This window comes from Thamnophis elegans, chromosome Z (assembly GCF_009769535.1).
Source record: "Thamnophis elegans isolate rThaEle1 chromosome Z, rThaEle1.pri, whole genome shotgun sequence".
Classification (NCBI taxonomy): Eukaryota; Metazoa; Chordata; class Lepidosauria; order Squamata; family Colubridae; genus Thamnophis; species Thamnophis elegans.
The window spans coordinates 35606694-35632639 of NC_045558.1; the positions used below are offsets into that span (position 1 = coordinate 35606694).

At 36.7% G+C, this 25946-nt stretch overlaps 1 protein-coding gene across 1 annotated transcript in view; it reads left to right on the forward strand.

Moving 5' to 3' along the window:
• Positions 1–21546, forward strand: part of SCIN (scinderin) — a 51269-nt gene extending 29723 nt beyond the window's left edge. Inside the window, exons 6-16 of the mRNA XM_032238147.1 lie at positions 259–391; positions 1425–1513; positions 5402–5617; positions 6626–6747; positions 8154–8244; positions 11007–11177; positions 12090–12267; positions 12371–12492; positions 15432–15509; positions 17707–17767; positions 20024–21546. Coding sequence (XP_032094038.1) covers positions 259–391; positions 1425–1513; positions 5402–5617; positions 6626–6747; positions 8154–8244; positions 11007–11177; positions 12090–12267; positions 12371–12492; positions 15432–15509; positions 17707–17767; positions 20024–20157 — 1395 coding nt within the window. The 3' untranslated portion in view covers positions 20158–21546. The remainder of the gene's footprint in view (positions 1–258; positions 392–1424; positions 1514–5401; positions 5618–6625; positions 6748–8153; positions 8245–11006; positions 11178–12089; positions 12268–12370; positions 12493–15431; positions 15510–17706; positions 17768–20023) is intronic.
• The last annotated feature ends 4400 nt before the right edge of the window (positions 21547–25946 follow it).

Consider the following 25946-nt stretch of genomic DNA (forward strand, 5'->3'; position numbering starts at 1 on the left):
ACCACTGTGAAGCGGTATATAAATCTAACTGCTATTGCTATTACAATACCCTGAAGCAAAGCCAGTAAAACTAATAAAACAATAGAAACCAGATTCTAGTATTTTGTCTTTTGTTGCATCAGGAGCACAAAACTGGCAGTTGAATGAAATGGCACCCCCTGTATATCCTTAGACACATACATGAACTTTAGAAGTAGTAACCATGTGAAATTACTTGAAATGTGATTTGATCTTAATGTGAATGTCCTGCATATTCAGGTGTCCGATGCCAGTGGCTCTATGAAGATTACACTTGTTGCAGAAGAAAATCCCTTCTCAAGAGCAATGCTTTTGTCTGAAGAATGTTTTATATTGGATTATGGTGCGGCTAGACAGATATTTGTATGGAAAGGTAAATGGAAGTCTCTTTACTTTCTTTTTAAATGCTAATAGAAGTTTAAAATGAAAGACGCTGGCCTCAGAAGAGAAAATTTGACATGAGACAATTTTCCTAGACAGACTGTTATACTCTTAGAAAAGTTTGTCAGTGAAGTTTGAAGGCCTCTGAATATCTGGATTCAACATATCACTCTGGCTTCCTGCTTTATTACTGTAACTACAGGGTAAAAATCTTTTTTTTAAAAAAAATGACCAAAAGGAAAAGGAGAAATTTCCTAAGATTTTTATCCGCCAGAAAGAATTTGCTTTTGGGGTTTCCACTATCATAGTCCTCCAAGGAAACCTTTGTTTTTGCATGTGGACATACGTTGATTGAAACAAATTCTGAAGTCTTTGTATCTGAAGAGATGAAAGGTCTTTGTTTGCTTTCCTGGTATATCATTATCTATAACTGGCTCTTCGATAAAAGTAAAACTGTTTTGGACATGTAAATGGAAGTGTTGTGAAGTCATTAAATATGTATTTAGCATAGATTCTCTTAGATGTTTGTGTGTATGTGTGTTGTTTTTGCTGTTCTTTGTGTCTTATGTATTGATACTGTAAAACATTCATCATGCTGGGAATACTGTTAAACATGATGGTGGTGGGATTTGGGAGTTAAAAATCTACTCATTTTAAGATTGCCAAGTATGAAAAAGCTGCTATAAAAATCTACTATGATAGATCTCTTTCCTGTACTCAATAAAGAACTCTGTAAACCTGGCCAGATTAAATTAAGTTTTTGATTATAATTCATAACTACCACTTATCGAAAGCTTTGTTATCTAAATCAGTGAATAATATAAATTGTCACCTTTTTTGCTGGAATCTTTTCTGTTATGACAGTTGAAGTTATGCTGCCCCTCCCCCCCAAAAAAATCACATTGAGCTTAGATTCAGTAATAAATAAATAAAAACTGTCAGTAACAGTTCTGAAGTTTCTGACATGTTCTTTTCATTGAATTACTTAATGGTTATAATATGAACTGTCACTTTATATTAATAAGGTAAAAATGCTAATCCAGATGAGAGGAGAGCTGCCATGAAATCAGCTGAGGAATTTGTTCAACAAATGAATTATCCTCTCAACACACAGGTATGCTTATTTAAGAAACACCTGCTGTTTACATAAGATTTCTAAAGTCATATTAACTACAGGTGTAAGGCTATCATGATCCAATTACTATGGGTACAACTGAGGTAGAAAAGATATTTACTGTATATTAAAATGTTCAGATGGAAAAATTATTTACTATTTCATGTCCAGGCTTAAATTTTTCAATTTATTATAAAAATTAAGATTGTCAAAATTAAAAAACACCCACATAAATTCCTAAAGTAAACAAAAAGCACCATAAAATCAGATCAAAAACTGTAACAAAATCTATTACATATATGTGATCTAAAAAGCAGCAAAGTCTTATAAAATAGAAAAATCATACAATATGATACTGGCATTTCTAAACAAAGGCAATTTGTCAAGCAGGCATTATTAACATTTGTTAGCAGCACCTAGATGAATACCTCAAAAAAGATCCACCTACTATTTATTTTGCATGAGCATAAACATTCATGTTGATTATTCCATATACTTAAATGCAACAGAGATTTCAAGCAGAAAGAAAGAAGTAAGGATCACTTACCTGGAAAAGAATAACAATAGACTGAGGGAGGACAGGGTTTGGAAAAATCTGAGTAGTTGCAAATGCATGATAAAGCTTTCCTGTCTGTCACCAAGAAATAGAAAAAGAGACTCAAGATTTGCAAGAAAATGAACTACTTAAGAAAGAAAAGGCAGCAATTTGCAGTCTCCAGCAACCAAAATTAACTGAAAGGCAAAAAGAATTGGCTGGAAAAGTGGTTTAAAACTAGTAAGAATTGATAGCAAGAATGAGACTAACTTCTTAAAGCAAACAAAGAGCAAACAAAAATATCTCTTATTTGAGATATTTCAGTATATTAACCTGAAAACCATTTCAGCATTAATACTTGTGAAACAAATCAGTTAATGTATTGTACTGCTTGCATTGTTATCAAAGATTGAGATGTGAAAGCAAGGAATAAAAACAATTTAAAAAAACCTGTGGAAAATTCTCTTAGAATTGAAACTGAAAGATGTAAATGAAAATCTGAATAATTTGCAACATCTAAAACTATGAAAACAGAAAAATAAACAGTTGAAACTGTTTCTAAAAATTTCAGTGTTTTTTGGTAAATAAAAGATGATTTTGGCTTTTAAAGATCTGTTTTGCACATCAGCAACCAAAATAAAATGAATGAATGGCTTAAAAAAGCATGGCATTATCAGAACCAAAACTACAGTTTATTATCAAGAAGAACTAAAACAGAGACGATGTTATTTATCAGGAAAAAAAACCCCATACCGTAATATAATGGTCATAAAAGCCAATTCAAACAAAATTTAAAATTTAGAGCTAATCAAAATAAATTCTAAAAGAATATTGATTCCAAGTACAGATAATTCTCAGGTTACAAGCGTTCCCTTAGCAAATGTCCAAAGTTATGCTATAAGCGCTCCTTAGCGTTTGCGAACAAGTCCCAAAACTATGACTCTTGCAGCACAGTGGTGGATTTACATTTTCTTTACTATTGGTTTCTTCATGTGCATGATGCTTTCTGCCGCTACCACTACCAGTTCACATGATCTGGACCAAACCAGCAGAAACCCACCTCTGTTGTAGCACCATGGCTGTTTTTCAGCTTTACGAACAACTGCAGTGGCTCTACAACATTTGTCCTGAATGTTGCTGACTGAAATGGAACTTCTGAGGAGTAAATCTGACCCTCCAACACTCCGTTTGGGCCTCCAGAGGTCTTGCCTAACCCACTGCAGGCCAAAATGGAGCTTCCAAGGGGTGGATCCAGCTCTCAGAAACTCCATTTCAGCCTGCAACAGGCTAGAGGAGGTCCGTGGAGGCTCTTCAGAGGGGAAGAGTCAACCCTCAGAAGCTCTCTTTTGGCCAGCAATCTGCCAGATGAGGCTTATGGAGGTCCGAACCAAACTGTAAAGGGGCACACACATCTGACAGGCTAGAGAGGAGACTGCTTGCTAGATCTTCACAAGGTAAGTGACCTGGCATGGCAGTTTGGAGGGAAGCAATTGTAGGGCCCTTGAGGTATTTCAGTGGGTTGGGGTGGCCTTGGGTGGTCTTAGGCAGATGTTTCTTTATAGGCCCCCCATGGCCTTACGTATCCTGAAATACCTCATGTGCACTTAACGAGTCTCTAATTCGATTAGCAAATGCATGAGCAAATCAAAGACTACCTGTACCATCAGAGTGGACTAATGTTTGTAAACCTAAGCAAAATTAAAATAAATATAAATGAATGTAAAACATTGTTAACATAACCATAAATATTTAAAAACAAATTAATGTTACTTTTCGGGACAGAACTATGAGATCGTCCTATTTAAAATAACAAAAGGACATTACTGAGAGTTACATTACTGAAGATGGATTAGAGAAAATTGCGTAAACGTTTAAAGAGAAAAATGGTTCAGAAGTAGTAAAAAAAATATATCAAAAAATGAAGTTTGCCTGAAATTGATAAATTGCATGCAAGCTTTAGAGGAAAAAATGATTTAATGATTATTTTAGACAATGATCCCCAACCTTTTTGGCACCAGGGGCTGGTTTCATGCAAGATCATTTTTTGATGGACTGGGTGGAAAAATTCCCCCATTACAGGGGGAATGTTTCAGAAAGAAGAACTATTTGCAGAAATGGTATTTAGACATGACTATTAAAAAGCAACAATTAAAATGAGATTAGAAAAATTGAAAATTAAAGCACTAATGGACATTTTTTGTCAATTGAAAAATACTAATGGAAAATTAGACACTACCAGACCATAGTAATGAATTAGGAATGGCACATTAAAAAAAAAAATATATATATTTGTATTGCCCAGGAACAGGTCCTTTGGATTAATGCCATTAAGCCCAAATAGGAAATGCTAGTTTAGACAGTAGATGCTGAGATAAGAATGAAACAAATAAAATTGGATTTAGTGAAATCATACAGATTGATTTTCCAAAAAAAGGCATGACTGAGCTTGCAAAATATTACATCAGCATTTACATAAAAACTATGGTTTCACTATCAATGAATTACTTGTGAGATGAATTCACTGTAACATAATTGAAAATGACAGAGCAAAAATGTATACGTTGTTACTTTCAAATTGATTATCTGAAATATATCAAACCGAATTCTTGTCATTGAAAATAACTTAGTCTCTATTCCATGAGACTAAGGCTGAAAAGAAGGAATGAGAAACTATTACAAAATATTAGTGTTTGGAAATAAAGATTGCAAATATTTGAAAGAAATCTACAGTAGTGTCAGTTGTGTTTGGACAGTTCATAGTCCCCTTGATGGGATTTAAATCTTTAAGAAGAAAGTCAACAATATTGGTTGGGACACATGATGAGTAAATTTGAAGTAATAATTATAAGTAGGCAGTCTTGTTTGTATTCCAGAATATTATGGAATATGATCCAATCTTTAAATATTCACTACGATCTGGGGCATAGTTAGAGATTGGATCAAGTACTGTTTGATACATTTTTCCTACAATATAGGATGGTGATGGCGAACCTATGGCATGTGTGCCAGAGGTGACATGCAGAGCCTTTTCTGTGGGTATGCACACTGTTGGCAGCTGCTCTTCCAGGTTATGGCACACTCTCTTCTGGGCTCTGGTGCGCTTCATGTGAAGACCAGATGTCTGGGCCGCATGCGTGCAATGGAACCCAGAAGTGCAGCTGGATTCTGCGCATATGTGCACCAGCCAGCTGCTCTTTTCCAAGAACTGGTGCTCCAGGGCACGCATGGTCCAGTTTCGGCACTTGGTGCCGAAAGGGGTTAACCATCACTGATATAGGACAAATATAGTACTGGTAATTATATGTATTTCAATTATATATATTTATATATATATTCTGTGATTTGACCTATAGATTCAGATTCTTCCAGAAGGAGGTGAGACACCCATCTTCAAACAGTTCTTTAAAGACTGGAAAGACAAAGATCAAAGCAATGGCTTTGGAAAAGTGCATGTCATGGAGAGAGTGGCAAAAATTGCATCAGTTGAATTTGATGCTAGCAAGTTACATGAATCCCCCCAGATGGCAGCCCAGCACAACATGATAGATGATGGCTCTGGGAAAGTGGAGGTATTTATGCATATTGACCTTATATTGCTGCCCACTTCCAATATTTAATTGTTTTGCTTTATGATAGTATTTTTGTAATATTTTTATTATCACAGTGCACTTGTAATTGAGGTATTTTGGCTCATAAATATAAAACTTTACTGCGAGATACATGGACATATCTTTGCACAATACTTTAACTATTAACAGCTGCAGCAAACTTTACATCTGGTCCTCAGGTCAGGGGAAGGGTAATTGATTGTTCTTTCACTTCTGCATCCCTACCCAGGCTTCAGAAAGGCCTTTCTTGGTATTAAAGGGAAAACCCGCCCTCCTTAGGGAAAAATATCAGGGAGAGAGTGATTTTTATTTGAACTACAAGTAAGGAAGAGACAAAAAAAACACCCCCACCCCTAATTCCTGCATGCATTATTCCCAGTGATGATTGCTTCCTGTATCTATAATTAATTAAGGGAAGTGAGATATGCTTATATTCTGTGGATTAAAACAAAACTTTGAAGTTTCGTTGTTTGTTTCCTCAGTTGCAGAATCCCTTGCAGATTTTTTAAAAAAATCTGTTATAATTTCTTCCCTTCTAATTTATATTGCACAGGAAGATGAGAATTATTATACTGTGTGATTTTTTTAACAAAACACAACATGTATGATTTCTTCAATAGTGTTCCTAAAGACAGAGATCTCTGTTTAAACCACAAATAAAAGACCATTTAAGGGTTGCAGGATACTAATGTTTTCCTTTTCTCTGAGTCACAGATGTCTGAGGTACCAAATCTGAATTAAGTAAAAGTTATTATTTTCACACTTAATATTAAATTATAAGTGTGTCTTGAATGTTTCTAAATAGGAAAAAAAGTAAACTTATTCCTTAATATGCCCCAGGATTTATTTATGCTATAAAAGATTTCAGACAGATTATCCATCTGGAAATGATAGTGTATCAAAAATTCTGTTTGAGGATCTGCAAAAGCTATGTACAGTAGTTTGCCTTTCATACCTTATTTTTCTTAGATTTGGCGAGTTGAGAGTAATGGCAGAATCCCTATAGAACCTGGTAGCTATGGGCAGTTTTATGGTGGTGACTGCTACATCGTATTGTACACCTACCCTAAGGGCAAGATTATCTACACATGGTATGTTTAGTTAATGTGCTATTATTGTGTTAATATGATTTGAATAGTCTGTCTGAAACTTCAGGCATAGAGACTCATACTAAGCATAGTTCTGTGCTTCAGCTTGTCTTAGGACAAGGATGGACCTATTATTTTGGAGTAGCTAGAATGGATGGCATCACCCTCTGCCAGTTTTCAGCTTGTTCAGAAAGGGACTTTCACCTGAGTTTTCTGAGCTGCCTCAAAAGTGGTTCCTGACTCCTTATTCCATATTTTAAAATAAATATCTTCATTCTGATTTATTCATATGACGCACTACCCAGTCTCTACTTTTGTTTTAGGCAGCCATTTTGTATTGGACTAGGTAAGGTAAAGGTAGAGGTTCTCCCACACTTGCCTACCAGGAAAGATTGACCTTTTGTTTTGGGGGACTGCTGTCTATTCCTTTGCTTTTGTTTTAACTGAGGTAAATTGACAAGAGTTCACTCCAGTTTCTATTCTTTGAGAGGAATAATGCAAAACTGTTTTTACCCCACCATGCTCACAAAAGGGAAAGGAATTGACCTTTGCTTTTCTTATATGGGTGAAAGTGGAAAAGAACCAGGAAATGTAACAATTGTGGCTGTATTACTCATGGCCTAGATAAAAGATCTGGCTATCACGGTGGCCAAAGTGGAAGAAAAGGTTGAAATTTGAAAAGGTATTTCTTAAATTGGCTTAAATTCCAGCTTGGTTTATGCAAGAAAGGCAAGCAGCTGAAAACCAGAGTGAGAGAAAATTCTTTAGTTTTACTATCAAAATAGCTCCATTTACCATAAAGACCAACTTTGTTTTAGATAAAAGATATATAACCTCAGTCCTTTGACTTTTGGTCCTGTATCACTCAAACTGTGAAGTATAATACATTTGTAATGCAATGAGTTCCAAAAAGTCTGGAAGAGAGAGCAGTTAGCACAGCCAGTCCAAAATCGACTGAGTCTAAAAAGTGGGAGGACACACCTCAGAGGCTATGACATCATGTTTGGTAGACTCAGTACTATTGGATACTGACAGAGTTAACCCATGCATAGCTGCTGTCTCCACCTGCCCAGAGAAGGGGCATACCAGGTAAGAAACTAATGCCCATTTTATGACAAACGTAGGATTCCTTTGTGTCCCTTCTATTACTATAGAACAGAATTCCTTGTTACTTTAAACGTATTAGTGTCTGCCTTGATCCTAATCTTCTAAATTGTCCATCATTTTAAGTAGCTTTTGGAATAAGATTACATATATAAGTTTTGTATTTCTATGGTTTCATTTTTTTCCCAAATGTGTTCTAACCTCACTACTTTATGCTTCTTGACTCAAAAAAAAAAGTTATGCTTTGTGTAATCTTGGGGAGATTGATATAAAATAAGATTTAATTGTACTTCTTCCATCCACAGGCAAGGAGCTCATGCAACTCTAGATGAGCTTACTCATTCAGCATTCTTAACTGTCCAACTTGATCGAGCACTTGACGGACACGCTGTCCAGGTTAGAACTCTATTGGGAAATATAAAAATCTTGATGGTGCAAACTTGAGGAAACATGAGAGAAATAACAAATAAAGCAACAGTGTTTGGTATGTAATTTAAACCACTTTTAAATTGCATACCAAATATATTCATATTTTTCTTCTCAGTTTTAGTAAAGAACATTAATTCATTTTTGGTCTTTATGGGTATTTTAGCTATTTTTAATGCTGCTTGTTCTTTACAGAGAACAAAAACATCTCCTTACTTTTTGTTACACTTACAGATATAATTATGGGTCTGGAGGCTAAACCTATGAAGAACATTTATAGGAATTGGGCATAGCTGGTCTAGTGAAAAGAAGAACTAGGGGAGACATAATAGCAGTATTCCAATATTTGAGGACCTACCAGAAAAATGAGGGAGTCAATCTATTTTCCAAAGCACCAGAAGGCAAGACAAAAAGCAATGAATAGAAACTAATCAAGGAAAGAAGCAACATAGAACCAAAGAGAAATTTCCTAACAGTAAGAACAATTAACCAGTGGAAGTTATGGATGCCCCATTTGTGAGGGCTTTTAAGAATTGACTGGACAGACACTTGTCTGAAATGGTACAGAGTCTCTTGCTCAAGCAGCGGATTGGACTAGAAGACCTCCAGTGCTATATTTTATGTTCTAATTAGATTTTGAAAAGAAACAGATTTTTCAAAATCCTTACTAGATAATCTAGACTGCAGTTAGGTTATCAGCCACCAGATGGCACTGCTGCCTATTTTTACAACAAATATAAAGCTCTCCAAATGTTAAATTCTAAATAGTATTATGCTCTTTTTCTAGGAATGTCCATAAGATCATAGCTACCCTCCTGACTATTTATTAAGTGTCTCCATGGTCAGACTCTTGATTACGTACAACAATGTAACCAGTTAAAACAAGGCCAGATAATAACAATTAAAAACCAGAAAAACACAATATTAATAATTATAATTATCAAGTAATTATAAATGTGTCTACCAGTCAGTTTGGACCAAAACTATGATGGATAAGAATGTTTTTGTCTTGCAAAATGCAAGTTGGGAGGATGAGTCTATAGTAATTCTAAACCATATAAGGACCAACAAAATAGAAGCAAACTTCACACTAGAAGTGTGAATAAAATTGTAGAAATCTCAAATCTTAAGATTGATAGAGACTAAGGTTACTATGCAAGATGAAATGACATTTGTAGCAAGTAGGGAAACATTCAACCTCATATGTGCTCACTTTTCAATTCCGTCATCTCCTCTCCTACCACCAAGTTCAGGGCAAGCTCTTTGAGGAGATATGCCATCTACTTGAACAACTCTTACTTTTGGAATACTGGTGAGAAACTAGGAATTAGTATATTTATCAAATTCCTAGTAATCCATAATACTTATTGTGTATGGCCAAGGGGTTATGTTGCTTGAAAGTTTGCAACACTTACAGGAAACTGGCACCCAATGTAGATTGTTGAGGGAAGCTTTGATAGTCTTCAGTGCCTATAAAAATATGGTGTCTACAAAAAATCACTCCTTCCCTAACCTGTAATGCAGATTTTTCTCCTGTTGTCTCTACCTATCATTCTTTTCTTCCACTCACAACTGATTCACTTTAAGGTACAATTAGACAACTTCACATTGTCCTTTTGAAACTGCACTATAACCCAATCAAGTTACTTTAAAGAATTCAAACAAATATATAAAAATACTGTACACAAATGGCCTGAAAGAGGAGTAATATTTTGGAAAACATCCATCCAGGAACAGAGTCCTGTAGTTGAGAAAGACTGCTTCCTGCCTTTTTGTTTATCTATTCTAGATACTAGATTATTCATTTTTGGGGCATAAAAACAGTTCTGAAGGGGGAGGGGGAAGAATAGTGCAAATATTTTTAAGAATAGGTAGATAGATAAGAATAGAATAGAATAGAATATGAAATAATTGGGTTGGAGGGACCTCCAACCCAAGTCTCGTCCAGCCCCCTGCCCCTGACAGGAGATCCTAACTATTCTGGACTTTCTTTTGGCTTGATGGGATGGATATATATGACCATAGAAAGAATTAACAGTTCAAAGTAATAGAGTTGGAAAAAATTCTTTATTAAATGCTCCTGCTAGATAAAGATAGTTTCAGGAAAATATTTTTAGTAAAACCTAGAAATCAGTTTTCCAAAGTTCTTTGTTATTGTGCTAATTTTTTAGCCACATCTGTTAATAATATGGATTGAAAATGTACATTGCTCTTCATATATATTGCTAATGATCCAAAATATGCCTCAGGTTTTTGGCAAAGCAATTTAGCACAATGTAATTTAGATTATTTTTGGAATGTTTGAAGAACAGACAGTGTTGAGGAGGTGTTAAAGAAGTTCCTTGAAATAGATATAGGGTTTTCCTATGTGTGGTAAACACCCCTGCTTTTTTCTGAATTTACATGAAAATCTTCCTGAATCACACAGAGATACACTCACTCCATTTTACTTAAGGGAATTTTTAAATTGCTGCAAGCATGTCATACTGTTGCTATGGTGGGAGAGAGAACAGACTTAAAGTTATATGCTTTAAAGTTATAGTACTGCATGCTTGTTATAATCTTATTATAAAGCTTACATTTTTATATCTTGTTTTAAAGCTTACATTATTCAATAAACGATTCCTGCCAAGATACAATAGAGTTCTATTGTTGAGGCTAGAACTGGGCAGTAGACTTTCTCATATAAGACTTGTAAAATATCCTGTATTTTATATTAAAATACTTTGCAGATTAGAGTGAGCCAAGGCAAGGAACCTCCACACTTGTTGAGTTTGTTCAAAGATAAGCCACTCATTATTTATAAGGATGGGACCTCCAAGGCTACAGGCCAAATGCCCCCTGCTGCAACTCGCTTGTTCCAAATTCGCAGAAACTTTGGATCCATCACCCGGATTGTAGAGGTAACAAAGTCCCATTCAGAATTTTGTTCTCGTTATAACTAAATATAATTAGTTATAAAAGCTAGTTAGTCCAATAATTTTCTTACAGATCTATCTCAGACTTGAACATTATGCTTTTTGTATTTATGCTTCTCCTGTTATAAATTATTCTAATGAAATCTAGCCGGTTTGCAGCTTAAGCTAATTTGCATTCAATGAGCAAATTTCCGTATATATTTTGGGATATTTCAGCCAATAGAAATAATGCATAAAATTGTATTAGAAAAGATAATTTTGCAAAAGAAATAAAATTTCTTTTTTGGGGAAAAAGGTTTTTAAAAATCCATAGACTAATCCATCCATTAAAAATTGCAAATGGGTACAAAACTGGAGCAAAATAAACCTCAGATAATCAAAATAAGAAACTGAATAAAACAATTGAGGTAAATGTACAACTGAGAAAATATAATTCTTTGCTTAAGAGCTACAATACCATAAACCAACTTGTCTCCAAATTGCAATCCAATAAACTAAGAACAAGTCTGATTAAGTACAAATTAAATCCCATCTTCTCTCCCACACGCCAAAAAAGATTCCTTCACTAGAATATTGATATATTTAAAGTACATGAAATACTGGCTGCACTTCTGATTTGCTTGTTATTATATATTTTCTGTTCCTATTTTTATTATTATTTTGAGTGCCTGTGTGCTGAATATGTGCATGTGTGTTTATGTGTTTGTAATGGAAACTTCTAGTTATTCTTAAGATTATAAATTACAATTTGTGTCTCAATTACATAATATTTGATTTCAATGACTTACTTCCTTAGCTCAAGCATATGATGCTTAAAAAATAAATTTTGCTTACAATATAAAGTTCAGAAATGGGGGCAAACAGAAAAAAAATGAATCTGTCTTTTCTTTATCTCAGGTTGTTGTTGATGCAATTTCATTAAATTCCAATGATGTTTTTGTTTTGAAACTGCCAACTAACTCTGGGTATATCTGGATTGGTAAAGGAGCAAGCAAAGAAGAAGAAAAAGGTGCTAAGTATATAGCTGGTATCCTAAAATGTCAAACTTCAAGAATTGAAGAAGGTCATGAACCCCGTGAGTGTGCAAAAATAAAATAAAACAAATCTCGGCATGACATGGTAATCAGGAAGTGAGTCTTTAATGTTTGCATGGTAATTTTTGTGTGGTTACTTTTTAGAGGAATTTTGGACTGCGCTTGGTGGAAAAAAACAATACCAATCATCACCCCATTTGCAATCTGAATCAGAAGACCATCCGCCTCGTCTATATGGTTGTTCTAATAAAACTGGCAGGTTTATAGTAAGTTTAAGACAGGTTTTTTTTTTCAATTTACTATGATTGTTTATTTCTTGGGCATAATACTATTATTTGAATATGTTTTAAGTAAATATATATATTTTTTGCAGGAGCATAAAATATAAAGGAATATTTTATAAAGATTCAGATATTAGATCTTTTCATAACTAAGGTGACCAGACGTCCCGCTTTTGGCAGGACAGTCATAATTTTTCACAATTTGTCCCGCATCCCACAACGTTTTTAAAAAGTCACAATTTTCATGGGTGAGTGGACGAAAGGGTATCGGCAGTGCTGCCAGGACCCGCTGTGCAAGGACGAGGGAAGAGCAGGGCGGGGCCTGAGGGAAGCTGGAGGGAGGGGGCTCGGAGGGAGGGGGAGCTAAGATGGCAGTGGCTGAGGAGGAGGAGGTCTCGCAGCTGCCGCTGCCACTGCCGCTGCCACTGCTGCAGCCAAGGAATTGCAGGATGATAGTGGCTGTGTGCTGGGAGGGTGGCCTACGGAGCTGGAGGCTGCACAGCGGGAGTGCTGCCAAGCACTAACAGGAGTCGCGAGGCGGGCTGGCCGAGCAGCCTCGTGTATGCAGCTTGCCTCTCTGCCCAATGGAGGCTGCCCTGCTGTTGGTGCTGCTGCGCCTCTGCTCTGCCACGAAGATGCCATTGCCACCCCCGCCGGCTCTTCCCGCCTGGACACCCGCCGCCCAGGAGCAACCCGAAGCCTTCCTGCCCACCACTGGCTGCACCGTGGCAGACTTGCCCCGGGCGGGCTGGAAGGCTTCGGGCAGCGGGTGTCTGGGCAGGAAGAGCCAGCCAGCATATGGCGGTCACATCGCCACCGAGGAGCCGCCCGAAGCCTTCCTGCCCACCACCGGCTGCACCGCAGCCGACTCGCCCTGGGCGGGCTGGAAGGCTTCAGGCGTCCGGGTGGGAAGAGCCGGTGAGCAGATGGTGATGGCATCGCTGCCCAGGAGCCACCCGAAGCCTTCCTTCCCACCACCGGCTGCATCGTAGCCAACTTGCCCCGGGCGGGCTGGAAGGCTTTGGGCAGAGGGCGTCCAGGCGGGAAGAGCCGGCGAGGGGATGGCGGTGGCATCGCCACCCAGGATCTGCCCGAAGCCTTTCTGCCCACCACTGGCTGCACTGCGGTGATGGCATCTTCAGCGGTGGAGCAGAGGCGCAGCAGCGCCAACAGCAGGGCAGCCTCCATCAGGCGGCGAGGCTAGTGCTCAGGCTGGAAGGCTTCGGGCGGCCAGAGGGTGAAGATGAGGCCAGGCAAGAAGAAGACCCTGGGAACGCTGGGTACGTGTTGGGCAGCCCTTCAATTTCTCTACACCCCCCCCCCCATCAATGGTGTCCCACTTTACCAATTTTCAAATCTGGTCACTTTAGTTATAACAGCATCAGACACTTGAGGAAGGGAGGAGGGTACCTCAGACAGAATGATGGTGGAAACAACCTTGTTCCTTTTCTATGTACATCAGTGTTGCATACATGTTCAAAAAACCAGGATTTCATTCGCAATGCTGTATTGTCATTTTGCCTATTTTGATCCCTTTCCCACCGATGTTGCCGCTTTGAGATTGATGGAGTAATATTGGGACACTATACATTAATTTTCAATTGTTTTCTTCTTGTTGACGTTTAAACTTCATTCCCTATGCTACTATACGGTTCATTGATTTAAATGTGGTCAAAGTAATACGGCTTCAAAACTTTCAGAATTTAGTATGCAACATGCTAAATATGAGTTATATAAAACTGAACTTTAGAAATATAGTAAAACAATTGCATTCTTTAAGAATTCTGTCATCTGATCTAGAAAAATAAAAATAAAGGAAAGTAATTTAACGAGCTAAATGCAGATGATTTTAAAGTGTAGAATATTTTCCTTTGGCCAGGATGATCAGAACAAAATTTAAAACAAGTGAAACATGTTTACCCTTTACATAGCATTACTGTACATACACAATTTATCAAAATAAAGGGTTAATATTTCTGATTTTCTAATGAAATTTCAAGCCTACATTTCAGTTCTACACTCTTGAAATCACTAATTTTGAACTTTGTTTAAAGTAGGATGATAAGATTTGAAACATTTAGTGAGCATATTCTCTTAATGATATAAATGGGGCAAGAGGACATCTTAGCAGTTTCTGCATTTGGTAGATTTATATTGCAGCTAATCAAATGAGAATACTATAATCATGAGTCAAGTAACAGGTACAACACAAATTCCCACACACATCTGCTCTCATTTACAAAAACATACTGTTCTGTATTAAAAGTTTTTGTCATGAACATTTGCTAATTAATCTTTTTTTTTAAGTATGGTAAACTGGTGCCCAATTAATGTTTTAGATTTATTGATATTTATTCTGTATTAAGATCTTTTATGAAGGTAGTTCTGCAGTAAACATGTTCATTGTAGCCTGTAATTATAATGCCAGTGGAATATTTTTGTTCAATGTATTGTCCTCTGTTTAGACTGCCCAAGAAAAGGTGTGCCATATTGTTGGGTTTCTTCACATATGCATCTGAAATTATATATGCTGGTGTATTGGCTAAGATTTCTACGGAAATCTTGTTGTCTAAGCCATTTTGGTGTACTGCTTTTAACTAACTATCTATAAGCTCCTATCTTCATGCAGGGTAAATGAACTATTGTTTGTTTAGTATTATACTTAGCTTTTGACAACTTTCTTCCCTTACTTGACCTGAATTGCTAATGTCATTTGGTTACAACCGCCTCCTTATAGTTGCTATTTTTTTCAGCTTTTGCAGTCTTATCTACTTTCCCCTTTTTTCTCCTTGTTATACATCTGCCAATCTTAAAATATATGATTGTGATGTTAACTTATCTAATTAATAAGGAGATCTTTTAGTTTATCATGGGTGTTTTTAATAAGAGAAATGTATGATTCAGTAAAATATTATTTCCTAAAGATTGAAGAAGTCCCTGGAGAATTCACTCAGGAAGATTTGGCTGAGGATGATGTCATGTTGTTAGATACTTGGGATCAGGTAAAATAATTTATTTTACTAGAGGATTTCTGTATGACAGAAGCTACAGTATAGAGCTAAATGTACAATATGTACATGATACAAAGATATGTGTCATTTAAAATAAAGATAGGCAATTAAATTTTGAATTCTGTATCCAGCAAATAGAAAAGGAGGAAAGAAAACGGGTAAGGTTAGAAACAATTTTTACAATGCTTATTTTATGTTCTTAGATGACAGTGTTTGTTTTTTAAAAAAAGAGTGAAAAGTAATATTCACATGCCTATACCCATTTGAGTCTAAGCTCATTCCTAACCACAACTACTTAAAAGTGAATTATTTAAATAAATGAGATTAAGATATAATCAAGCTATTTAGCTCTCATCAGCTAGCCATACCCTTACTGGGATTCGAACCTGGGCTGTTTTTACATATTAGGCAGATATATTAACCTCTAAGCCACAGGCTCTCTTCCCTTATCAGCTGAGCCAAGGAAATGATTACCATATTTTCCAGAGTATAAAACGCACCTTTCCCCTCAAAAGAGAGGCTGAAAATCTGGGTGCATCTAATACACTGAATACAGCATTTTTTGCCTCTTGAAACCCTGCCCCCTTTGCAAAATGGCCGTGCAGAGCCTGTAGAAGGCTTTCAGAGAGTTCCTGGAGGCTGGGGAAGGCAGAAATGAGTGAACAACGTGATGGTTTTTTCCTCAAATTTGCCCTCCCAGCCCCCAGGAGTACTCTATAAGCCTCCTAAAGGCTATGCATGCAATTTTCTTTTATGAAAAACGGGCCAGTTTTTGCAAAAAAAAAAAAAATGGCCGTTTTGCTCATTTGGGGGGCATCCCCAGGAGCACTCTGCAAGCCCCCTAAAGACTATTCATGTCTTTTTGAGGGTGGAAACGGGCCGTTTTTGGGAGGTTTTCTGAATACAAAAACTTTTTTTAAAAAAATTGTCTCTTCAAAATCTTGGTGCATCTTATACTCCAAAAAATATGGTAAGTGTTATGTCAAAGCACCTGGTATGCCCAAATATGGGAGGGAGTATACTGCTTCCCATGTATGTATGTATGTATGTATGTATGTATGTATGTATGTATATGTAAATGTCAATGTCAATGGACAATGAGATTGAGGAAAAAATGCAAGATGGAAGATTTTTTTAAAAAACAAACTTGTACTAGATACTAAAATAAAATTGGGGAGAGGGGAATTTTTTTGATATTACAAATTCCATTATGTTTAGTCAATGGCTAATCCTTATTTAAGATGCTGGCTGGCATCTTTAAATGAGTTATGCAAGAATTTAATCTTCAGTGTTTTAATATTAATTTGTTTTAATATTAATTGTTTTATTATGGCTTTATGTATTGTAGGTTTGTATGCTCATGTTTTATTATAATTTTTAACTTTTTGGAAGCTATCCAGTAGAATCCTATTAAATGGTAGGGTATTAATCAAGTAAATTAGGGAACTCTTTTAGAATGGAGAAGTATTGCCTGAAAAGTGAAAAACTTGAGAAGTATTGCCTGGAAAGTGAAAGACTTGAATGAATATGTCTATACTATGAGCTATGAAACAATACCTGGTTTTCAAATGTAAGGAGGAAGAGTATGTTTGCATAGTAAAATAAACACTCAGACAATGCTTCATGCAAGAAGATACATATACAATTTGGTACTAAAATAAAACATGGAAATGCATTTGATGTTAGTAATCCTTAACTTATAATTACTTATTTAGCGAACATTCAAAATTATGTCATCACTGAAAAAAAATGACATAACTGGCTGTCACACTTATAACCATCAGTTTCCCCATGGGCACATGATCAAAAATTGGATGCTTTACAACTGGCAAATATTTATGATGGTTGCCACATCCCAGAGTCATGTGATCGTTTGAAAACTTTATATGGGCTTCTGATGAGCAAAGTAAATGGGAAAATCAAATTTGTTTAATGACTGTGATTTACTTAGCAACTATGATGATTCACTTAATGATTATGTAAAGTCAGTCATGACTCAGTTGAAGACCATCTCACTTAGCAATCGCAATTCCAGTCCCAATTGGTAGTAAGTTAAGTAGTGTTTTAGTAAATGAGAAAAAATAATGGTTTAAACTGGACACAAATTTCCTAACTTCATCTGTAGAATGATTCCCAAACTAAAGTTCAAAAGCTGATATATGGGTTTTCCCTCCCTTATTATTCCAAGGTATTTGTCTGGATTGGCAACGATGCTAATGAAACCGAACGTGCTGAATCAGTTAAATCTGGTAAGAAAAGAAACTAAATAGTTGATTGATTTGCAGTATGCTCATATTTTAATTCAGTGTTTCCCTTCAGATATGCATCTATACTTCTCTGTCAACGTAACAATTTAAAGCAAATAATTCAGAAGAGTATTAAATAGGAGAAAGGTTTTCAATAAGACATCATTTTTCAAGTACATCCCTTATTCCTAGAGGACAGTATGTTATTATGAGTAAGATAAACCAATTATTTTTTGTGACAATAGCAGGTGCACATTTGTTTGTACAGCCAGAATCATCCTTTATCATACTTCTTTTACATATTTTTTTCAGTTGTTCATTAGATAAATTTAGACCATTTTGCAAATCCATATTTCTATTTTTTAAAATGCCTATCTAATATGTACTACAAAAATATGGTAGCAAAGCACTATAACTTTTTCTACCTGCTTGCTGCCATCTAAAGGTTGCTCAGGTTTTGCATTCCAAATATGATATCCTGGGTATTTTGCAAATGGTTGCAGTGTTTTAAACACAGTGTTGATATGCATCTGTATACAAGCCTGAAAACCCACAGTTAATCCGGTTTCTTCTGCAAGAGACTGATTCTATACTGAGATGATGATGCCTTCAAAATATATGGTCGGCACAGGTTTAATAGAAACCGCTTTTCAATAATAAGAAAACAGGTATTGAAAGATAAAGTTTAGGTAAGGATGGGTTGCTTGTGTTTTAAAACCATTGAAGTGTGGTGGCTTTAACTGCAAGTTCTCTTTATATTATCGATTAATTGTATGTACAGCCAGAATCATCCTTTATCACACTTCTTTTACATATTTCTTTCAGTTGTTCATTAGATAAATTTAGACCATTTTGCAAATCCATATTTCTATTTTTTAAAATGCCTATCTAATATATACTGCAAAAATATGGTAGCAAAGCATCTTACATTTTGTAGTTATAATGAATTATTTTAAGTTTTTTCTTTGGCTGTTGCTTTGAGTATCTTGACATTTGTTCAAATCTATTTCTTTTAACTATTGAGACCTTTAAACTATGTTTATAGAACATGCTGGTACACAATAGAGATAGTTTTCACTTAACCATAGATGTAGTTCTCATTTAACAATTATTCATTCAGTGACTGAAGTTACAGTGGTGTTGAATGAATAATTGTTGCAGCCACTGCAGCACCTTGGTGGTACAGTAACTTATCATCAACCCAGTCATGGATATTTTTTTGTTAAGAATGGTTAATGCAATATAGGAGAAAGAGTAGATTGTATTGTGCACTTTGCTTAGTTTTGGTTTAATGTATTGTGCAAATAAAATCAAAGTACTGTAATTTTAAATTCATGGTTTGTGCCTCAGTATCATATATGAATCCATCCATCATCATTCAATATGAAGTATGAACCCAATTTATTTCAGTGAGTCATATATCAATGCGTACATACGTACGTACGTACGTACGTATGTGCATACATATACGTATACATATACATATACATATATATATACACACACACATATACATACATACATATACATACACACACACACACATCACTTCTTTAAATTACACATCATTCTATTCAGTATTAAAATACATTACTAAAATTGTGTTATTTGCATAGAAAATATAAAATTAAAGTTAAAATTTAAACTATTGTGTCAGAACTTTCAGTGATTTAACATTCATAAAATTGGATAATTTTTAAATTATAAAAAGGACCAGCTTATCATAGATAATTTTCTTAAAACATAAAATACCTAATAACAGCAGTTTGGTTTAGATATATTAAAAATCATTTCATTTAATACCACCCAGCTTGTGCTCTAAGATCAGCTGGGAGTTGTTCTTTGTGGTTCTTCTGGTATGTTTGTCTCTGTTTGCAGGACCATCTCAGTGATGGTATCCAGTTATGGGACTCTCTTTTCAGATGTTTGGCTAATCCTCAGAATGTCCTATTTATTGTAAACAATTCAAGATTTATGTGTAAAGGAAAACAATTACTCCTTCAGCATTCTGTTTTAATGTTGCTGATTATTTATCTAATGAACTTTTTTTAAAAAAAAAATCTTATTTTTAAACATGAATGATTTTATTGGAATAGCTCTATACCAGATTTCCCATACTCCACTTCGGCTCTAGGATTCTCTTAAGGGGAAGAATCATGTAGAAATTAAATAAAGCGATTTGGAAATTAGCTAAAAATAGAACACTATTTTGCAGTGATATATTGTCATATTATTTCCCATATATTTCATGTATTTCAGCCAAAAACTACATTGAGACTGATCCTTCTGGAAGAGATAAAGGGACTCCAGTTGTTATTGTAAAACAAGGTTTTGAACCTCCAACATTCACAGGCTGGTTTTTGGGTTGGGATTACAACAAATGGAAGAACTAATAGCTGCAGAGCACTGAACCATGGAAAACATATCATAGCTGAACATTCTCCAATAGTTTTGATTGCAAAAGAGATTAAAAACAACTATTATTGAGATTCATGCCTTAATCTTTGGTGTATATTTAGGGAATAAAACACATGTCACATTCTATAAGCATAAATATGTGCTCCCAGCATAATTAGAAAATGTCCTTTCATAAATACATTGTTCAGAAAGAAAGAAATCCAAAATCTCTGGGCAACATTTAGGGCTATCATTGTCAATTTCACTGACTGAACACCAGAACTCCACTCTGAAAAGACATTATAGAATTTCCATAGCTTAGCCTTCTTTTCTGCCTTTAGCTTGGCTTATTATGTGCTTGTCTATTATTAACCACAGTGTGATTGATTACTAGCTCAGTAATGTGTAGCTTTCTAATTAAGTATTTAAGAAAGATTGGTCTGGTTGTCCAAACTTTTCTTCTGACTCATTATGTTGGTGCATCATTTTAGTTTTGCTTATACTTCAATCATAAAACCTCTATTTTTCATCTATTTTTATGCTAAGACATGTACAGTAATCACAACTTAACTCTTGAAACCTGACATTTAAAGACCCAGAGAATTGTACAGCCCAAGGAAACTCCCAGTTATTGAAAGAGGCAACTATGCAATACGTGAGCTTGTCTGTCAGTGCTTAAGAAAGGAAGTGAAAATAGTTGGTGTTTATATTCCAAGTTATTTAAATATTCCTCTAACTTTTGCATCTTATAAAGCTCTGTAGGAAGAAATCTATATACTGTTGTTCAGAATAAAGAGTTGCCAACAACAAGTTATTTATATTTCATTGACATCTGAACATTTTAGAAAAACTTTTTGATCTATCATGGTTCTGTTATGATCTTTCACACAAAACTACAAAATTACAATGTGATGACCATTAGATGGCAGGAAAGAAATACAGAAAAACTCCTTAGTTACTATTATTTATTGAGATTTTTGCAGCACTGATCTGGTAATCCTGTATTTACTGATTATAAGAATATATCTAAATAATAGTATTAATTTTTTTGTTTCCAGTTTAATATGTTCTGATTTACATTCCAGAACTTATAGTACTTACGAGAAACAAAACTATTATGCATTATTAATTGGATTGGTATGTCTAGATCTATTTACTATATGTTCAGTTTCTGATTAAGAAAACATTATGGAAGCCTGCTTTGACCTATAATTCTCTCTTTCTTGACATGACCAACTATAGTATTACGTTTGATGAGGACACGAAGGATCAAGATAAATAAATGTTATCAAAAGTGAGAATTGTTCAGTTTCTTATTGATGAGAAGCTTATGATAAATTAAACATGAGATTATTTTAAATATGAATTTTATACTTCAAATTAATAAAGCCTCTTAATCAAAACTATTGTTAAACTGTTGTCTTCCTTTTATATAATTATGTTTGATTTACTTACATATTCAAGTTGTTTATTATCTTGATCATCTTTTAAAGAATTTGTTATATATGTGTGTGTGTGTGTGTGTGTTTATTTGTGCTGATAAATAAATAAAGGGAGACTAGTATAGATCTATTTCAAGCTATTTAGCTCTCATCAGCTAGCCATACCCTTACTGGGATTTGAACCTGGGCTATACTACATACTAGGCAGACTTCTTAGCCTTTAGGCCACAGGCTCTTATCCGTTATCAGCGAAGCCAGGGTGACAAAGGCAACAGTAAAAATATTGGGTTTCTTTCGTGATGGACTCTTGTGACGAGCCGATTGACAGATGATGGAAGCAGTTAGCTTACTCCCATAATTGGGGCTTACCAGGGGTTGTAAAAATCTAATATATATATATATATATATTTATTGATAGAAGTAATCATTTAATTTTATCTGTTTTCCCCAAACTATATCAGAATACAGTGTATAAATTTCTACCCATTCCATTATCATTATAAGTCTGAGAGGCATATTAACAAAAACACTTTAAGACATTTGTTAAGCTTTACACTTTAGTCTACCACTGTGTTTCGCACTATATCAGGAAAATAAGTATAGGTAGTCCTTGACTTAATGACCACAACTGAACCCAAAATTTCTCACTGTTAAGTGCAATATTTGTTAAATGAATTTTGCCCCGTTTTACAACCATTCTTGCCTCAGTTATTAAGTGAATCACTGCAGTTGATAAGTTAGTAACCCAGTTGTTAAGTGAATCTGGCTTCTCCATTGACTTTACTTTCCAGGAGGTCACAGAAAGGGGTCAGATGACCTTGGGATACAGTAACAGTCATAAATAAGAACCAGTTGCCAAGTGCCTGAAGCTTGATCACATCATCATGGGAGTCTGGAAAAATAATTGTGAAAAAAGGTCATGTCACTTTTTTCAACTGTTGTAAATTTGAACAGTCACTAAACGAACTAAACAAAGACCTTGGAGGTATTCTAGTCCAACCCCTGGCTTAAGCAGGAAACCCTATACCATTTTAGGTATGTGGCTGTCCAGTCTCCACTTAAAAACATCCAGTGATGAAGTACCTACATCTTCTGAAGGCAAGTTGTTCCACTGGTTAATTGTCCGCACTGTTAGTTGCTTCTCTCCTTGATTAGTTTCCATCCATAGTTTCTTGTATTGGTCCTTTTGGTGCTTCGGAAAATAAGTTGTTCTCTTCTTTGCGGTAGCCCCTCAAATCATGGAATACTGCTATCATGTCACCCCTAGTCCCCTTTCCTTAGACTGGCCATAACCAATTATTGTAACAGTTCTTCATGTGCTTTTGTCTCCAGGCCCTTAATCATTTTTTATTGCTGCTCTTTGCACTTTTTCCAAAGTCTCGACATTTTTGTAATGTGATGATTAAAACTGGATGCAGTACTCTAGATAAAATCTTATTAAGGATTTATAAAGCAGTACTAATGCTTCATGTGATTTTGATTCTATGCCTCTATTTGTACTGTACGACCAAGGATTGTATTAGCTTTTTTAGCTGCTGTCACAAACTCTTGGCTCATGTTTAGGTGGTTCCACCCCAGGCGCCTTATGAACCCTCCGGGCTTTCAGACGGCGCTTGGTGTTATACCTGATACTCTCGTCCACAGTCCGGTGGAGGCCTTGGTCGCTGCTTGGAACTCAGCGGCAGCGGAGGCCCTAAATCGGATTGCGCCTTTACGGCCTCTCCGAGGCAGTGGATCCAGGAGGGCTCCTTGGTTCACTGAGGAACTCCGGGAGATGAAACGCCAAAAGAGACGCCTAGAGCGCCACTGGAGGTCCAGTAAGTCCGAGTCAGACCGAGCACTGTTGAAAACCTGCATCAGAGCCTATCTCCTGGCAATTCGGACCTCAAAAAACGCATATTTTGCCGCTCTGATTGCGTCCACTGAGTCCCGCCCAGCTGCCTTGAAAGGGAGGGATGCGGTAACCCTCTACAAGGTAGAGCTGAGGAATTTGTCCAATTTCTCGCAAATAAAGTTGCTCGGCTTCGGACAGACCTGGACTCAAATTGCTCAGAGCCAGCTGAGGTACCGGGGGAGGGTCTTGAGCGGAATTTATGGATTGATTTTCAACTTGTCACACCTGAGGAAGTGGACAAGGCCATGGGAGCAGTGAGTACCTCCACTTGTGTAGTGGACCCGTGTCCCTCCTTGCTGGTCGCGAGCAGCAGGGAGGTGACACGGAGCTGGATCCAGATGATAGTTACCGCCTCTCTTTGGAAGGGGTCCTTCCCGCCCCTCCTAAAGGTGGTGAGACCCCTCTTGAAGAAGCTGTCTTTGGATCCGGCCATTCTAAGTAACTACCGTCCAGTCTCCAACCTCCCCTTTGTTGGGAAGGTTGTTGAGAAAGTGATGGCCTCTCACCTCTGGCGGTCCTTGGATGAAACCGATTATCTAGACTCCTTTCAGTCGGGATTCAGGCCTGGCTACAGTATGGAAACTGCTTTGGTCGCACTGATCAATGATCTGTGGAGAGCCAGGAACGGGGATCATGCCTCCATCCTAGTGCTCCTTGATCTCTCAGCGGCCTTCGATACCATCGACCATGGTATCCTTCTACGGTGGTGGTGGGAGTGGGAGGCACCGTTCTTCGATGGTTCTCCTCCTACCTCTCGGACAAGTCGCAGTCAGTGTTGGTTGGAGGGCAGAGGTCGACCCCTAGGCCCCTAAAGTATGGGGTGCCACAGGGTTCGGTCCTGTCCCCCCTCCTGTTTAACATCTACATAAAGCCACTGGGTGAGATCATTCGGCAGCACGGGATAAAATACCACCAATATGCAGACGATACACAGCTGTATCTGTCCGCCCCGTGCCAACTCAGTGAAGCGGTTGACGTGATGTGTCAGTGCCTGGAGGCTGTTAGGGTCTGGATGGGTGTGAACCAGCTTGCACTCAATCCCGACAAGACCGAGTGGCTTGTGTTTTTCCCTCCCAATAATTGGCCTTGTATTCCATCTCTCAGGCTGAGGGGTGAAATTATACGCCCATCAAACAGGGTTCGCAATTTGGGAGTCCTCCTGGACCCACAGCTGACCTTAGAACACCATTTGTCAGTTGTGACCAGGGGGACATTTGCCCAGGTCCGCCTGGTGCACCAGTTGCGTCCCTACCTGAACTGGGAGGCACTCAGAACAGTCACTCACGCCCTTGTGACCTCAAGACTGGACTATTGTAATGCGCTCTACATGGGGCAGCCCTTGAAGAGCATTCAGAGACTTCAGCTTGTCCAGAATGCGGCCGCGTGAGCGATTGTGGGTGCACCTCGGTACACCCACATTACACCTATCCTCTGCGAGCTGCACTGGCTGCCTATTAGACTCCGGATACGTTTCAAAGTGCTAGTCGTTACTTTTTTTTTTAAACAGAACTTTTTTATTTTTCTTTAAAAAAAACACACAAATATGTCATCATTTGTCAATCATTAAGACATTGAAGTACATATTTTTTTTGTTGTATGTGCCCCTCCCTCCCTCCACCCCCCCACCCCCCTCCTCCTTCCCCCCCCCGACTTCCCAGAACCCGTACACGGTATGGATTTTTAACTAACACAGTTTAAAATCTATTGAGAAAAAAGAAATAAAGAAATTAATGACATTCTAGATTGACCTTAGCTTCTTCTTACTGAACTGACTTTTGACAGTTTAAATCATTTCTGATCTTAAGCATAGGCTAACTGGAATTTCTTAGTCCCGTATTTATTTTGTATATAGTCAATCCATTTTTTCCAGTCTCGTTTATATATCTCATTTGAATGATCTTTGAGATATGCCAATATTTTAGCCATCTCGGCTAAGTTTGTTACTTTCAATGTCCATTCTTGGATTGTAGGCAAGTCTTCCTTCTTCCAATATTGCGCCACCAACAGTCTTGCTGCAGTTATCAGGTGCAGAATCAAATTGGTCTCTACCACTGTAAAGTCAGTACATATACCTAGTAAAAATAACTGAGGAATAAACTTTATCCTTCTTTTAAAAACATTTTGCATGACCCACCATATTTTATCCAAAATGCCTTAACCTTTTGGCAGGTCCACCATATATGATAATATGTAGCATCGAGAGAACCACACCTCCAACATTTAGGCTGTACATTCGGATACATAGAAGCCAACTTTTTAGGATCTAAATGCCATCTATAGAACATCTTGTAAAAATTTTCTCTCAGATTTTGAGCTTGTGTAAATTTCACATTTCTTACCCAGATTCTTTCCCATGTATCCAACATTATTGGTTCCTCAATATTTTGAGCCCATTTTATCATACAATCTTTAACTAATTCTGTTTCCGAATCCATCTGTATTAATACAT